Source organism: Vicugna pacos, chromosome X (genome assembly GCF_048564905.1).
Source record: "Vicugna pacos chromosome X, VicPac4, whole genome shotgun sequence".
Classification (NCBI taxonomy): domain Eukaryota; kingdom Metazoa; phylum Chordata; class Mammalia; order Artiodactyla; family Camelidae; genus Vicugna; species Vicugna pacos.
This window is the reverse complement of record NC_133023.1, coordinates 48,240,433-48,257,812: the sequence shown is the minus strand read 5'-3', so window position 1 is coordinate 48,257,812 and position 17,380 is coordinate 48,240,433. Positions and strand designations below refer to the sequence as shown.

The following is a 17,380-nucleotide window of genomic DNA, read 5'->3' as shown; positions in this document are numbered from 1 at the left end:
ACTGGATCCAGGAAGGCCAGCTAAGAGGAGGTGTTGTATGGCATCTGCCCTGGCAGTTAGAATTCCCTTTTTCCTTTGCCTATGTTTGGTCCACCACCCTGCCCCTCAATGTACTAGGAAATAAAATGACAGTTGCTGTGCTTGTCTTTTTCTCTTCTGTTCTTTCTAATTGGTGCTGGGACAGTAAGCAGGTGAGTGACCACAAAACATGTTCAGTTTCTCTAAGGAAAAGTTAGTTAAGACTGAATCATAGCTTATCCTCCTACCTTCTCAATTTACTGTAACTCCACCAAATGGCTGGGATCTCACTTTAAATCTCCTTTTCACAGGAGCCATTTGATTGGAAATTAGATCAGACAAGCAGAGAAAACTGGGCAGGGTGGTATAACATTCAACAAGTGGGCCATCCAAAGTCCCAGGAAGCTGAGCCTAGGATTTTACTCCTGGGATTAGAGGTTTTGAGAGGCAGCCCATATGATGGCTATACTAGAGAAATGTGTGATTTATATTAATAATACTTGCTAACATTTACTATGAGCTAAGAGTAAAACTTTTCATGGGTGATAGATTAAAACACTCAGCGTATTCTTCTGTAATTCTCCCCATTTTACAGGAAATTGAGTCACTGAGAAGGTGAATGAGATTCTGACTAGTCAGTGATAAAACAAGGGTTTGTGCAAGGAATCTGACTCCAGATTCTGTTCTTAACCACCATACCACATCCTATCTCTATATTGTATTGGTGGAATGGTTTGGATGTTATTTTACAGTCACTTTTGGCAGAGTTCCCTAGAAGTAGGTGATAGGACAGATGATAGATTTGTCTAGACCGTGCCATGTATGAGGCTTTCTTGTTGGTCCTTGGCTGGGTGTATCAGATAGGGCACAAAATAATGGTATAAAAAAGATAGGAATCTATTTATCATTCATGTAAAAAAAGTCTGCAAGTAGGCAGTCTGTGGCTGCTCTGTTGACTCCATGGTCATCAGAGACTTTGACTCCTTCCTCTTTTCTGTTATCCTATCCCTAGGAGTATGGACCTTGTCCTATGGTGCAAGGTAATTGCTAGAACTTCAGCCATCACATCTACATATTCCAAGCATCAGGATTAAGTAAGGATGAAAGAAGGGCATGATGTCTTTCTTAAAGGAAGTTTCTCAAAATTTCTACACAACACTTCTATTTACATATCACTGGATAGAACTTGATCACACATAAGTCATCTATTACTGTAAAAGAAGGATAATAAGTATAGTCTTTTAATCCATGTGGCATGGATTCCATCTGAAAATTGAGGCTTTGTTACTAAATAGGAAGAGGATAATGGATGTTAGGGTTGGTACCCAGCATACTGGTTTTGTGGCACATTGATTCATCCCTTGTAATTTTGTGTTTTCACAGTGACTACAGGTATGTGGCAGCTGCTCTGGCTGTCATGAGAAATGTGACTCAGCAGATCAATGAACGCAAGCGGCGTTTGGAGAATATTGACAAGATTGCCCAGTGGCAGGCCTCCGTCCTTGAGTGGGAGGTAGGACTCTTACCAATAGGCACATTGGAGAGTCTGAATACCTTGGCCAGAACTTCACATCCTAGCCAGAGATGGATGAAGAGTAGATTTGAAGAGCAGCAGAAAGGATTTAGATTAGAGCCAAAGAAAAACTCCCTGCTAATGAAGGGTGTTGTGTACTTGACTAGTTTTCTAAGAAGCTTAGAGAAATCTTTGTGGCAATACTACATTAAGAAAAGGAAGGTTCATCTCTTCGGATGTTGCCGGGAAACAATTGGGTTGACTCAGTAGCCTTTCAAATCTCTTTCAAGTCCTGGAATTTTATCACTACTAGATAAACACTTAGATAAGGTGTGGTATTCACTCCAAACACAGAATGCAAGTTTGGTTCTCTGATGCAGGCAAGCCAACATACTTCTTTTTCTCTCAGTGGGATCACCTCACTTTGACATATTTACTGGTTCTGTCTAAGCCTACACACTTGAGGCCACAACCATCATCCCTTCCCAATTGACAGACCAAATTCTATTTTGTATCATTTACTTACGAAAATTATCCCTGACAGCCTTCCATTCTATTGGAAATAGCCACAACTTATCTGAACTCAGAAAGCCTTCAGGAAAGTCATTAAAGCCTTCCCTCCTGAGATGTTGACTTTCAAAGGATATATACAGCCTAACAAATAAATAGAGGTTTTGCCTCTAATGCCACTGCTCTGTTGAAGTTCTTGAGGTGTCTGTTCAATAGAAACAGCTGTGAATTTTAAGGCCTCGAAGGTACCTGTGTGTTAATTACACTAATGTGTGTCTCTTGTGCCTATCAAGAGAATCCGGAATAATGACATTTCACATTTATCTCTCAGGCCCAAGTTATGAAATCTGACAGTCCACAGCTAATGTAACCAAGATGGGAGAGGCTAGACATGCTACCAGGGAGGAGGCAGCAATATTAAACCTCATGGTTATAGTGTAGAAGTTGAACCAGCTCCCCATTCCACTGGCCTTCACACAGGTATCATTTCCTGTAATTTGTGAGATAGTATCTCTCTAACATTTTAAGCAGTTTAACACATTCCAAGGATTTAAGCATGAGCCTTACAGCTACGTAACCAAGGTCCAGAAAAAATCATCTTTCCTTTATTCTGCTATCTCTGTTCCTCCTTAATATTGATGGCTGGAAGAGACCACAATTCTGAGCAGCTGGCATATTTTTGAGTCTTATTTGAAGGATAATGTCCCCATACAAAATAGAAAACAGCAGTGATTCTTTGAGGTGTGGGAAGGAAGGAATCTATGTAAAGAAACTGTCCTGCTCATAAGAAGAAGCCAGCACTGATCCAGCCTTATTATGAAATCATGGATTCTCCTTCCATTGTGTCTGGTTTGCTTTGGCTAGTTGCCTGATCAGGGGGCTGGATCAAATGACTTCTAGCAACCTGTCAATTCTAAGGCACTCTGAAATTCTGGCTGGTTAGCAGGCCTCTTTTGCTCTACTCCTGCCAGGATTCTCTGTTACGAGGAGGTTCCCAGCAGCAATTGTCTTTCCATTTCCCTGGAACATTTTCACCCTTCCCAATGCCTGGAAGACCTTCTAATTCCTCCATGTACTCTGGGCCTCCAGTTGCTGCAGCTGGGGTCATGGGGGAACAAGAATAGCTTGAAATCCCTTAGCCTGTCTAGGGAGCTTCATTAATACCAAACTTGAAAGCACTGAACTATGATTTAGAGACTCGGCATCTCAGAAGGAATTTCGTGTGTTTTTTTCTGTAGGTGGGAGGGTGTTAGAAACAAAAAAGGCAATTCTGATCTAGGATTGCTAAGAGTCAGTTACTCTCTGCCCCCTTTGTTAGCATGCTTGATCCTCTAATCTCATTCAGGCCTACACAACCCTGTCACCCTCCTGTTTGACAAAGCCCTTCTTTGTCTAAATTGGTAAGAAGAAAAATTCTTTGTGGTCTCCTTTTCAGACTCTAGGGTCACTGTGGAACTTACCACTCTAGAGAGGTTGTACTCTAGGTAGCCTTTTATTGAGCAAGGCCTGATGGGTACATTTCAGAGGTCAGGCCCAAAGTTTCTATCATGTTTGCTATATCCAGTCTTAAATATGTCTAGAATGTCAGAGTCACTAGGACTTTTAGGGGACTCCCTCACAACAGTCTTCTGCTTCCTGCAGCCCAATTGCTTTTATTTATGGTTCTGCAGGGACTTATTTTTGCAGTAAGGGTTCCATATCTAGCAAGACAGTAAAACTGCCTTGCAGAGAAAATCCAAATCCCAGTAAGGCTAAAGTTGGATGAATGCTAGGAGGCTTCTCCTTGAAAGTAAAGATATGTCCACTCCATGGCTTGTTGGCTCTTGGCATAGATGGCCCATCCTCACTGGTTCCCTAGTATAGGTTTTTATATGTTCCACCTGCCCAAGCAGTTGGCCAGGCAGAGAAAGGCCCTGCCAGCTGGCTGGAGCATGCTGTGGACAAGCCTTGCAAATCAAGAAAATGGAGCAGTGCTTTGCTCTCTCTGCCACTTCCTTGTCTCCTCCAGATGTTTGAACAAACAGGGTGACTGTCAAAAGCATCTATGTGACCATTTCAATTCAATTTGTCAGATGAAAAAGAAGAGTCATAGAAGAAACCATCAGAGTTTAATCTCCCTTGAAGGGGAATTAGGAAAGAGGGTGAAAAGTTGGTACCTACTTAATAAATCAGAGCTTTTGGCTAGAGAGCAGGAGGTGTCTTGTATTATATCCACACCTGACCCTCCCTCAACTTATTCCATGAATATTCTGGGTCTTTGTGCCCAACTCCAGTTACTATCCCTGCTCCCTGCCAACTTATGTGGACTAGTGTGCATGGAGTATTCTCTGCTCTCCCCCACCCCCAAGGGTTCCTGAAAAAAATCAGTGATTGAGTGAGAATATCACCTATACCTCTAAATAATAAATTAGTACCTTAGAGCAGTTTAGGGGAGCAGAAGGAAAAAGAACCTGTTCCCAAGAACTGCAGTTTCTAGGAAATTTCCATTTCTAATTTCTCTGATGCTGATGTTTGTTGAGTTGTCTCTTTTCCACCCTTCACATGCAGTAGATGCACTTGGAAGGAAGGGAGAAGGAACATATCCCTGACAGTTTCCTTTTTTTTAACTTTTTTAAATTGAGTAATAATCATTTTACAATGTTGTGTCAAATTCCAGTGTAGAGCACAGTTTTTCAGTTATCCATGAACATATATATATTCATTGTCACATTTTTTTTCACTGTGAGCTACCACAAGATCTTGTATATATTTTCCTGTGCTATACAATATAATCTTGTTTATCTATTCTGTATTTTAAAATTGCAGTCTGTCCCTTCCCACCCCCTGCTCCCTTGGCAATCACAAGTTTGTGTTCTATGTCTATGAGTCTGTTTCTGTTTTGTATTTATGTTCTTTTTTTTTCTTTTAGATTCCACATATGAGTGATCTCATATGGTATTTTTCTTTCTCTTTCTGCCTTACTTCACTTAGAATGACATTCTCCAGGAACATCCATGTTGCTGCAAATGGTGTTATGTTGCTGGTTTTTGTGGCTGAATAGTATTCCATTGTATAAATATACCACTTCTTCTTTATCCAGTCACCTGTTGATGGACATTTAGGCTGTTTCCATGTCTTGGCTATTGTAAATAGTGCTGCTATGAACATTGGGGTACAGGTGTAATTTTGAAGTAGGGTTCCTTCTCGATGTATGCCCAGGAGTGAGATTCCTGGGTCACTTGGTAAGTCTATACCTAGTCTTTTGAGGAATCGCCATACTGTTTTCCATAGTGTCTTTCCTTGCTTCCCTCTCCCACTCTTAATGATTTAAATGTCTTCTTTTACAATTCTGTGTTTATTATATTTCTAATTCATGGTAGTTATCACCTTTCCAGTTATGAGTTTCTCATTTTTGTTGCATCCAGCTTCTTTTCTATTTAGAGTAGACCTGTCAATATTTCTTTTAGCATGGGTTTAGTGTTGCTAAACTCTTTTAGTTTTTGCTTGTCTGTGAAGTTCTTTATCTCTCCTTCTATTCTAAAGAATAGCCTTGCTGGATAGAGTATCCTAGGCTGCATCTTTTTTTCATTCAGGACTTTGAATATATCTTCCCACTCCCTTCGGGCCTGTAGTGTTTGTGTAGAGAAATCAGCTGAGAGCCTATGAGGGTTCCTTTGTAACTCACTCTTTGTTTTTCTCGTGCTGCCTTTAGGATCATTTCTTTATCCTTGACTCTGGCCATCTTGATTATGATATGTCTTGGTGTGGGTCTGTTTGGGTTCTTCCTATTTAGGACCCTTTGAGCCTCCTGTACTTGAATATTTGATTCCTTCTTTAGGTTTGGGAAGTTTTCAGCCATGATTTCTTCAAATACCTTTTCCATCCCCTTTGTTCTTTCCTCCCCTTTCTGGAACCCCTATTATGCATAGTTGGGCATGCTTTATATTATCCCATAAGTCCCTTATATTGTTTTCATTGTTTTTTATTTGTTTTTCTCTCAGCTGTTCTGATTGGGTGCTTTCTGTTGTCCTGTCTTCTAGGTCACTTATTCGTTCCTCTGCATTATGTAGCCTGCTTTGTACAGACTATAGGCCAACTCTCACCTCAACAAATGAGTTTAACTCATTCTACTTGGTTCTTCTTTATAGCTTCTATTTCATTTTTGACATATTTTATATCTCTAAACACTATTTCCTTTATTTCCTTCAGTACTTTGATCAATCCTTTTTTGAAATCTTGATCTAGTAGGCCATCAATGTCTATTTCCTTGATTGTGCTTTCAGGGGATTTCTATTGATCTTTTAATTGGGAGTGGTTCCTCTGCTTCTTCATATTGCTTATATCTCTCTGGCACTGGTGGGTGGGTGAGTCACTCCCCCTCCCGATGTCACAGTCAGATGCTGCACTCGGGTGAGGCAGGTGGGCAGATCGTGCCCTCTCCCAGCACCATACTCAGGTGCTGTGTTCCTGCCAGGAAGGCAGGTTGCTGCCTACCCTCTCCTGGTGCCAGTCGCGCCGCTGCTCTGTGCAGCCTCCTGCTCCACCTTGGGTTGGCACTCCGTAGGTGGGCTCTGGGAAGACCACAGAACAGCCCTGCCTCTGCTCTGTGCCAAATCTCAGTTCCTTGTTTGTCTTGGCAGTGCAAGGTGCCAGGGCAGAAAGATCATATCTGCCTCGGGCTGTAAACAAGTCTCATTCCTGCCCAGGATGTTGCCGAGCCACCGGGTGCAGATTCAGGGCTCAGCCCCACCCCCGCCCAGGCACTGCACACAGGAGGATATGGTGGCTGTGGCTGTGCCCCACCTCTCTTCTCACGAGAAGTTCCAGTAATGGTGCTGTGGGTCTGAGGAGACAAAGGCTATGGCGCCCCTCCCCCCCCAGGGCACATCAGCCGTGTTGCTTTGCTTTTTTCGCAATTTATGGAGGACTGAGGTTGTTCTGCTATGTATCCCCTCCCAGCCACAGCCCACAGCACCCTGCAGTCCCTGGGGTTGCCTCAGTGCAGCTGCCCCAGTCCTCCGTCCAGCTTGGGCGGCCTGTCCTAGCCCCCAGCTGCTGGCTCGCATCTCGGGCTGAGTGTTGCAGGGGCCCTTTGTGCCCATTTAACTTAGTTCTGTTGGTCAAGGGTGCCCGGGGCAGATCTGAGCCTTGGAGACTCCCCCTCCGTACCGTTGCCCTCTTCATTGGAGAGCGGATGACCCAGTGAACGAGCGCTAGTCCTGCTTTGCCGCTCCCTTCCCGCGGGTTCGGTCCCATACTGTTTTGCTTTTTCTTCTTTCTTTTTTCCTTTTCTCCTACCAGATTTTTGGCGTCTTTGTCTTTCGAAGAAGGCGATGTTCTGTCAGAGTTCCGCAGGTGCTCTGGTTGGCTGAGTGGGTCTGTAGATGTGAGTTTTGGTGTATTTGTGGGAGAGGGTGAGCTACAAGCGTCCTTCTACTCCTCCATCTTTCTTCTTTCTTGACAGTTTCTTTTTAATCTTTTTTTTTCTTTGAGATTTTTACCAGGATCCTGAGTTTGCAGTTCATGTTTGGTAACTTGACTGTGTGTGGTTGTGATTTCCTCCTCATAGCACCCCTCCTCTCATAGCCTGGTTGTATAATATTCAAGGGCCTGTTCTAGTTTACTGTTGGATTTTTGAATCCAAAGAATTTGGAAGAAATTCAAAAACGCAATGTGATGGAGGCAACAAAAGCATCTACCTAAAAAGCTAAGGTAGCTTGATAAGGCATACTTCTGGGACCAGGAGATCAAATGTGGAGCCGGATGGATTTGTTATTTCCCTGCCCTCTTGTCAGTAGGCAGCATTGAAAGTAAGGTGCATGAAAAGGATAGCATTTACCTTGTCTTTTTCTGGATGTGTTTAGGGCACAGTCCCACATCAGGCAGTTGGCCTGTAATTAGAATGGGTTGCTGGGCATTGGGATATTGAGATGAATGCGATGTGACCTTGGCTGTCCAGTGAGGGCAGGTGTGTTTCAGGCAGAGGAAATGGTGTAAGCAAAATCCTGGAAGATTGAAAGAGAACCTCTGGCCTCTGGGGGAGGGGGAAGTGGGATTTCACTTTGGGGATCAAGGTAAAGAACTGTGTGGTGCAAGTAGGTCAGAGGAGGCAAATGAGCAAAAACGTAAACTCTAAGAGGGTCCTTTCCCTTACATGAACTTGTTTGGTGTTCTCAAGCAGGTACGTGAAGTGAGTCAAACAGGAATCATTGTATTATCCCCATTATCTAAATGAGGAAACAGATTGATAGTGATTAAACTACTTCTCAAGGGCACAGAATGAGTTGGTGGCAACATGGGGCCCAGAACCCAAGTCTCTGAGAGTCTTACCTCAGAAATCTGACAAGGCAGCTCGTTGTTCCATTAAGGGATCATTATTCTGCTGTGATTTGATGGTTTAGAGCATGGACTTTGGAGAGAATCTTTCCTGGATTCTGCCACTTTGGGCAAATCACTTCCAATTTCCCTGACCTTGGTTTTGAGGCAAATAACAGTGCATTCCTTATTGAGTTGTGAGTATTAATAGGAATATTAATGGCACAGGATATCAGGCACACAGTAATAGTCAAGATAATTATCACTATGTAGAGCTTACAGTGTGATGTGTACTTTCCTAAGCACTTTATATGTACTAACTTATATAATCCACACAACAGTCAAATGCAGTTGGTAATGTTATTATCATCATTTTTAAAGATTAGGAAACTGAGGCACAGAGAGGATATGTGAGTTGTCTGACATCAGTCAGCTTGGTGAGCATAGAAGTGTATTTTTTTCAATTTTTTTTTCTTTGATGGAGTGGCACAAAGTGGCACTTATGGCAAGTACTCAAAATAGAAGTGTTAGAATTGGGTTGCTCCTATCTGGTACAGTGGGTGGACCAGATGACACTGAGTAGTCCTACTGGTCTGATCATCCTCAGCTTAGCAAATGGTACCTTAAAAAATCATCTGACCATCTTTGTATGGCATTGGCCCCTTCTTATAGCTTTCTTTCACTTCATACACATTCAGAATGGACTCTGATACATCTTCCTGCCTGCTTCGAGGTTGGGCATGACAGACTGGTGTCACTCTCAGCTTCCCATCCCTCCAACAGAAAAGCCCTGCATGGCTCCCTCACTCTGAGGAATTCCTCTTCTAGCCCTGGGCCTTCAGAGGTTCTGAGCTAGTATGTGGGCCCCTCAGGGAGGAGTGTTATACCTAAGTTCCAGGGTACCCCTGAGGTGTAATCTGGAGTCATGCTAGTATCCCTGAGCTTTCTTTCTGAGGTTGTGTTATTAGAAAATATTTCTATTGAACTCCCTTTTTCTTTCTCATCCCTTAGACTGAACAAAAAGTAGTATGCTTGAGAATACCATTTCCAGCTACTTGTTTCTTTAGGCCACTGCCTTACCTCAGCTGTTTGCCTCTAAATGTTTTGGAGGAGGGGTGCAGGAGCCCCACCCCCATCTCTAACCTTGACTTAAAGCTTTTGAGTGCAAGGCTGAGATCTCAGCATCATAGTATCAGGGTTAGGGCCTTAGAGATCATCCTCACTTACTTCATTTAACAGCTGGAAAAACTGAGACCCAGAAGAAGGGACTGACCCACCAGTGATTTTTTGGTCTAGAGAGAGCATAATGTAGTGGCAAAAGTGAGAACACTCTCTGGAGCTGCAGAATTGGGGCTGAATTGTGGATCTTTGGCTAACTAGCTGGGTGATCTTGGTTGATCACTAGACCTCTTGGTACTTGAGACAATAAGATGACAGCAAGAATATCTATTTCCAAGGGCTATTGTGAGACTCAGAAGAGACAGAGTGAAAGTACATATCACAATGTCTAACCCCTGTAGGTGTTCAGTAAATACTAATTCTCCTAAGTCAGAACGGTCACTGCTCTTTGTCCCCATGGCTTGCCTTGTGTTCCATGAGTTCTGAGCATACTTACATTAGATTCCTCCCCTGATATGTAAGCTCCTTGAGAATAGGACCAAGTCTGGCTTGACATCTGACATACACCTCCCACTTATCTCTGACCTATCAAGAGTTACCATAAAGAAGAGGCCCTTGGAAACTCTGTAGAATAGAATTAGCTGGGAGTTAGGTGTCTTGGTGGGGTTTTTTGTATGTGTCTGTGTTTGATTCTACGTAGCAACGAGGATAAGCAAGTTGTTCAGGCTCTGTAGATAACAGACCCAGGAAGCATGTGTTGATAAAGTTTCTAATCCAATCAATAGATTTTAATGAACTTAGAAAAGAAGAAAAATTAAAATTAAGAGGATGAATGGATTCTATTTCTCTCCCTCAATCATAATCTCTTCCTTTTCCTCCCTTGTCTGGGTTTATTTGCTTGGGAAGCAGAGAGACTTCTATAACCTTCTGAGGTTTACTCTTCAGGTACAAGAAAGAGACTAAAAACTAGAACTGGATGAAAAATTAGAGTAGAAAGAGAGATTCATAGAGAAAAAGAGGGAGAATGAGAGAGAGACAGACACTGATACTGAACCTCATGGTAGCTAGTGCCTCTGGGGCCAGAGAGCAACTGGCATAGAGGGACTGTAGCAGTCCTGGATAGTAAGGCTCACTAGACCTCAGGGTAAACAATAGTATGGATTTTTCTAGCTCATGAAGCCTTTCAGGGATTTCCAGGGGTCCCTTCATCTTTTTTTTTTCCACCAGGCCCTTTCTGTCCTCTTCCTGTCCCAGCCTATGCCCAGACCTAGGTGCCTCCAGGCAAGTGACAGGGCCATCCCTCCTGCTTGGCTGCCTCTCACTATCACATGTCCTTCCCAGGGTGAGGACATCCTAGACAGGAGCTCGGAGCTGATCTACACTGGGGAGATGGCCTGGATCTACCAGCCCTACGGCCGCAACCAGCAGCGGGTCTTCTTCCTGTTTGACCACCAGATGGTCCTCTGCAAGAAGGTAACCCCACCCCTTTCTTCCCTGAGATGGACATCTCAGGGTACACCAGATCCTCCCTATCCATCATCCCCAGCTCCCAGTGAAATGGGCTAACCCTGCTGGGTTAAAAATAGACAAGAGATGGGCAGCAATTCCATATCAGGATCACTGGTATGACATGAACATCACATGTAGGGCTGACTTATTAGCAGTGAAACTCTGAAAATTGGTAAATTTTGTCTTGGTATCTTTTTTACCCTTTACCCTCCTGCCCTTCTCACTCTCTTCTACCCACAGCTGATAGCCTGTTGGTTTGCAGCAGTTGTTAAAAAAATATTGAAATATTTCTACTCCAATTGGTGAACAGTGGCTTCACTGAGTACCTCCCCCAATTTCTACTCTAATGGCTCTGGCCATCTGGCTCCTTAATGCCCTAGGAGCCAACAAGGGACCTCCTACCTTACCCTTGCAGGTAGGTACATTTGTGATATAGGAGTTTTCCCTGTTACCCTACCTATTTCCTATTCAAGGTACTTCACATCCCAGTAACTCTCAACTGTGCTCTTCTTTACCCTTCCTTACCTATAATCCATTTGAAAAGTCTTGCTCTTGTGATAAACCCATGCCTGACTCAGATGAGTGTTGTTTTCTTGGTATCTTCTCCTTGGCAAGTAGGAGGATGGCATATGTTCTTAGCCTGATTCCTCCTGACAAGATACTTTTCCTTTACCTCCTCCCTTAGGATAGGGAGTTCAGATCACTTTTGGCTCCAGGGACTGGCTGGGATGAATTTGGGACTAGAGAAAGTAAAAGAGGAGGGAAAAACCAAAGAATGCTTAGAGTAACTTTTTAAATTCACCACCTTACTTTTGTCTCTTTCTACATAATCCAGTCCCTTTCTTCTCTTTCTTACCCAGTAGCAAATGCCCCTGAAAGGGAGCCAAGTCATAAAACACCAGATTAAACCTTTTCCATCTTTTCCAACCTAGGACATGAACCACACATTTGTTTAAATCTTTGTCCATTTGCCTTTGACAGTGGATTGAGGGAAGAAATTGAGTTTTGAGTCATGCTGTCTCAGTGTTTGCGGCTAAGCTTTAAATGCCAGTTCTGGAACCAATAGCTGGCTAGTTAACAGAGATAATTACTACCTTGGTCTAGAGCTGACCCTGGTAGACAGAACTTTTATGAATCTAGAACTTAGCCAAACACCCAGGCCTCTTATAAGCTCCCCTAACTCTTCCTTAGACTTCCATCAAATCAGGAGGCAGGATTTTTGAGGGTTAATTTAGGTAGCCAAGGAAATTTTCAGCATATCTGCCATGTCACCAATTGTCATGTGCCAGTTCTTCCCCTTGAAGCATGTTTACACTCAGAACAACCAGTCCTAGGGAGATATAGCAAAACTATTAGGAAGCTAGTTTATTTTGTGGTCACCCATCACTCAGACTCTTGTTAATTTGGGCATCTTTCAGCCAAGGCTAAGATTACTTTAAGTAAAATGTGAAACTCGGCTCTAGGAAGCAGTAGTTATAGGAGACAGGGCCAGGAACAAAATGGTGAGGCAAAGGCTAGGAATAAATGGAAGAAACAAGATGAACAGAGGGATTAGTTCAGGAGCTAGTGTTAACCAAACTCAGGTCTGGTTGCTCACTGCTCAAAAATTATACCTAAGATGCAAGTGTTGGTAGAAAGGAAATTTGTTTTTAATGAGAATGCTGGCGATCTGGGGAGATGGTGAACTCAGTGTTCCCCCAACACCATCTCTGAAGATTCGGTTCAGCTATGAAAGTTTTAAAGGAAGAAGAGGAAGTAATCTCAGTTAATCACTGAGCTAGGGGGTCAGAGTCATTGCCATCCCCCACTGCGTGCAGGCTTGTTGACTTGTGATCTTTCTTTAGATGCTATCTTGTTCACACAGTTTGTTCATAAGATTACTGAAGGGGAAGCTAGGGAAGAAATCTGATCATTTGTTAATTACTTATTCTTTCTTTGATCTATGGATAAATCAACAGGTTAGGCAAGGTATCGTGTGATCAAAAGATTTGAAAAGTGTGCTTGGACCAGAGATGAATGAGCATGGGGCCCCCTGATTTAAAAGTTAGTTACAGTGTAGCTTTGCTAAAGTGACAAGAAAAGGGGTTTCCTACTGAGGGTGGTTTCCTGCAAAGAGCTGCTTTATAAATCCACCCCCTTTCAAGTATAATTCCATTTCTATGGGATTATGGGTAAAGGTCCGACTTCTGTAACTGCTTTATGCTGAAAAAAATTCTTAGGGTGAAAGATACCAACATGCAGTTGAAGCATCTCTTTGTTGAAAAATTTAGTTGCCTGTTTACATACATAGGCAGAGCAACCTATAGTTATTTTGATACCCACAAAAATATAGATTATTATGAGCAATAGTATTAATCCCATTCTCTTAAGGCCAGTTCTTAGAATTGTGCTAGCCTTAGATTCAGTATTGCTCAAGATGGAGCAGCTTATTTCATGGCTGCAGTCTGGTCATCCTGCAGTTAGCTTTTTTCCTCTGGTGGCAGTTATAGTACCTGTAAAACTACTCAGGAATGTGCATCAGACACTGAGTCTGTGGCTTTGTTGTCCTAATCACTAACTTCTTGAGCCTGCTCTTTTGTGACTCTGGGAGATTTCAGCTTATCTACAAACAAGAGGCAGGAGACATAGAGGGCCTTTTTACTTGGGGGTCCCACAGAGTTCTACTTGATTCCAGTCCCCCCTTTTCTTTGATACATCTCAGTTATGAGGAGGAACAGGTTCAGAACATGAAAAGGAGTAATGTTTTGGATAGAGCTGTTAATCATAAACTTGACAGAGGAATGCACAGGGTCCTGCTCAGTTTCACCAGCAGACACTGCTTTGATAATGGTTGGCAGTGTCTGAGTCTTGACACAGCTTAGAAAATTCAAGTTCTCTGCAATACAGGAACATATATGAAATCACATCCACAGTGACCGCCTAGTTTTACCTTGGATGTCTAAACCATAGCTACTCCATTCTGAGTTTCAAATGCATTTCTTTCCTCAGTGGCCAAAGTAGATGTACAAAGCATGTCCAAAAGGCCACAAAACAGTTCACTTTGGTCAGTAAAGTTTAAGTTAAACCATATATGAATAGGAATAACTTCCCCATACCTCAATATGTGCAGATTCTTCCATCATTTCCCCTTTTGATTGCAAATATTTCAGTAGAAAGCATTGACAATCAAAATATCTGTCCCTCAATGCTTGGTTGATGGCTCCTGCCCCAGGTTCAGATTCTGTCTCTCTGTGCTAGGCCTCCTTTATATTTGCCTAGTTATCCACATTGGAAGCAAACTAGTTAGATATCATAAACAGGCTCAGAGGTATGTTAATGGGAAAACACTTTATAGGCCATACATTTTATCACTTACATACCCAATTGTTACATAAGTATTGTACATGTGCTTTTAGCAATAGACTTAAAGTAAGCAGTGTTATATATCATGAGTAGTTATACTCTGTGACAACTCCATTAGAGAATTCTTTTCATATCCTAAATACTGGGGGCAACAGTGTGGTTAAAAGTAAAACAGTAACTTTCAGTGTTGATAGACAAACGTTTGGTAAACAGTTCAATTAGATTAGTATGATAGGTCTTATAGGCCTGGTCCAGACTCCTGAGTCAGCTACCCACCACTGTTGTTTTCTCTTCTTATTCTGGTGTGAATGTCATTTGAGGTCAGCAGCCCCCTTGACAGGCCAGTCCAATGTAGAGGCCCTTCTCAAGTGGGAGGTATGAATCCAAGTCAATTTTATTTAGTTTCATTGCACATGGGCTGGTTAACAGTACCTGATAAGGGTCGTTTTATTTAGGTTGGAGGCAGTCCTTTAAATGATGCTTCTTCCAGTATAGTTCCCTGGCTGCAGGTCATGTGGCATCTGATTTTTATCCAAGGGTAGACCGCTGTGATAAGCCTCAGAAACAAAGTTAGATTATCCAAACCTTACTGTAATATAACAAAGCAACAAAGAGCCATCATCTGGGGAGTGAGTCTTAGGCAGTAAATAGTGACCCTAGTTAACAAAACTAGAAATTAATGTCCATTAAAACATAGCCTTTTTCTCTCTAAAATTACCCTAATTTTTACCAAAAATAGACACATTAAGCTTAGTTTTTTTTTTCAAAGTGAATCTGGTTAATTGATAATATAGGCTCTTTTATGGCTGTGCTGGAACTTTTCATAAGGAATCTTAGATGAAACTTTTTAACAGGCCTTTAGGAAAGCCATACCATGGGCTAGTCACAGATTTCATTTTACAAATTTGAATGAGTTCCTCTCTTTTTAAGGTCCCCAAAATACCTTGAGATGTTTGCACCTATTAAGATGTGGCCTTCCTTATTTACTTATAAGTCTGCTGGGAACATAAGTGTCTCCAGTTTCTGGAGAGATCAGGTAGAGAGGAAAAATGCTTCAATTCTACTTACAAAGGTATAATTTATTATTTTTGGTAGCTTTAATTGCATATTTAAATTATAATCCTCAACTCTTAAATCCTTAATTTCTAGTGAAAACTAAAAATTAAGCAATTATGAACTGTCTTTTACATTAGCATTTTTATATTCATCATCAGCACCTTCTGAACACCTTTAGCTTCTCTGTAAAGGGAAACCAATATTCAGTAATTACTATTTCAATATCTTATTTTATTTAGGAATGACCTACTATTCAGTAAACTTCCATCGCTTAACTCAATTTAGCATAACTCTAAAATTTCAAGTTACCAAATATCTGGAGAGCTCATGTTCAAATAGATGTTCCTGAAATATTATTTATAAGGAGTTCACCCAAAAGCACTTATCTCATTTGCATTCAACTTTCTTATAAGAATTTCATCACACCAAGTTATTTTTCTTGCTGGCAAATTTGCAACAGCTATAAGAAGATCTTATTTGACTTCTATTAAACCTATGTACAATAAAAACATTATACCTAATATTGATGACTCTAAAGACATGTCTATATTAAACAGATCAACAAATGTAAACTAACTTTAATACCAGGTATTAACTTAATATTGAATAGTTCCTAGTTCACATCAAACTGAAACTCATCTTGGCTTCTTTCTTTCATATTTAGAAATACTTAGTTTGTAAGCACTTACTTTTAAATGAGTTAAATAAAGCTCTTTTATAAGTTTAATTTTGATAATATTTTCCAGAGGTAGAGACATCTCATATGTATAATATGTACACGACATATAAACAGACAAAACTAGAGATCTAATAGCTTTACTTTAAAAACATAGTTATGAATTAGGTATTACAGTATAAACTTAGTTTATGAATAACAGTTGGAATAAATTAATTTTGCTTGCTCAGATAGCTAAGGCTTATTATTTGTGGAAAAGACTTTTAAGATTTGTATTTGTCCTTGATAAAATCTGAGGGATACTTTCCAGCAGTTTGAGTTTAAAAATGCCATTTTTGCTCTTTTTTCTTCAGTCTCAAGGATCGCAGTTTGATTAGATAAGTCCCTGAGAGGCCCAGATAGATCATTTACATCTCAAAGGCACAGGAAGGGGGGAAAAACAAGTTCTCCCTGAAAGACCCTTCTGTCAGGATCAGAATTTTAAAGAGATGATTTTACCAAACTGCATAAACAAACAAACAAACAAAAACAGTTTTGGAGTTTCAAAAGAGTTTTGTCTTAACCATTTTTTTCTCTGTAGTCTAAAGAATATTGTGGCCACACAATGTTGTAATAAAATACTATCTTTCTCTTCTGAACTAGTCTCATAACTAAAATATTTCCCATTTCAAAAGACAAAAGGCAGACACAAAACACAAATACATAAATCAAGCTGGCTGGTCACAAGCCAAAATTCTCCCTAAGCCCAGGAGAGACTAGTTCAAAGTCTCATTTGAACACTTCCTTAACATAATGGACTGATGCTTGTTGGGGTCAAATGGCTGCGATCTGGGACAGACCACAAAAGGGATTCTGGCTGGTGCTAGCTCCAGTGGACTTACCCAGTCCTAGAGCCTGTCAGCTCACAAAGGTACAAGTTTCCATTTCCATCAACCCAAAGGGAAAAGGCACCTGGTATTGGGAGGGAAAAGATGAGGAGATTCCTAGAAATAATTGGTTTCTGCAGCTGCTAAGGCATCTCCAAAAATTTCCCTTCCAAGGCCAGCTACCCACGAATAGCTGGCTTGTGGCGACTGTCCTGATGCATTGCCTTAGCTGGTGGCCTTACTCCCAGAAGCCTGGAGGCAGTAGATGCCATGAGAGCACATCTCCACATTGGGCACCAAAATCTGTTACCAAACTCAGGTCCAGCTTCTCACCATTTGAAAATCAATACCTGAGAGACAGTTGTTGGTAGAAAGGAAAATTGCTTTTAATGTCCCCCCAAAATCATCTCTGAAGATTCTGCTCAACCATGAAAGTTTTTAAATGAAAAAGGGAAGTAATCTCAGTTAATCATTTAG

At 41.4% G+C, this 17,380-nt stretch overlaps 1 protein-coding gene across 10 annotated transcripts in view; it reads left to right on the top strand.

Moving 5' to 3' along the window:
- Positions 1-17,380, top strand: part of ARHGEF9 (Cdc42 guanine nucleotide exchange factor 9) — a 293,132-nt gene that overhangs the window by 238,557 nt on the left and 37,195 nt on the right. For all 10 annotated transcript variants that reach the window (XM_072956524.1, XM_015251972.3, XM_072956527.1 and 7 more), the window contains 2 exons: positions 1,402-1,531; positions 10,796-10,927. In XM_072956524.1, the coding sequence (XP_072812625.1) occupies positions 1,402-1,531; positions 10,796-10,927 (262 nt within the window). The remainder of the gene's footprint in view (positions 1-1,401; positions 1,532-10,795; positions 10,928-17,380) is intronic.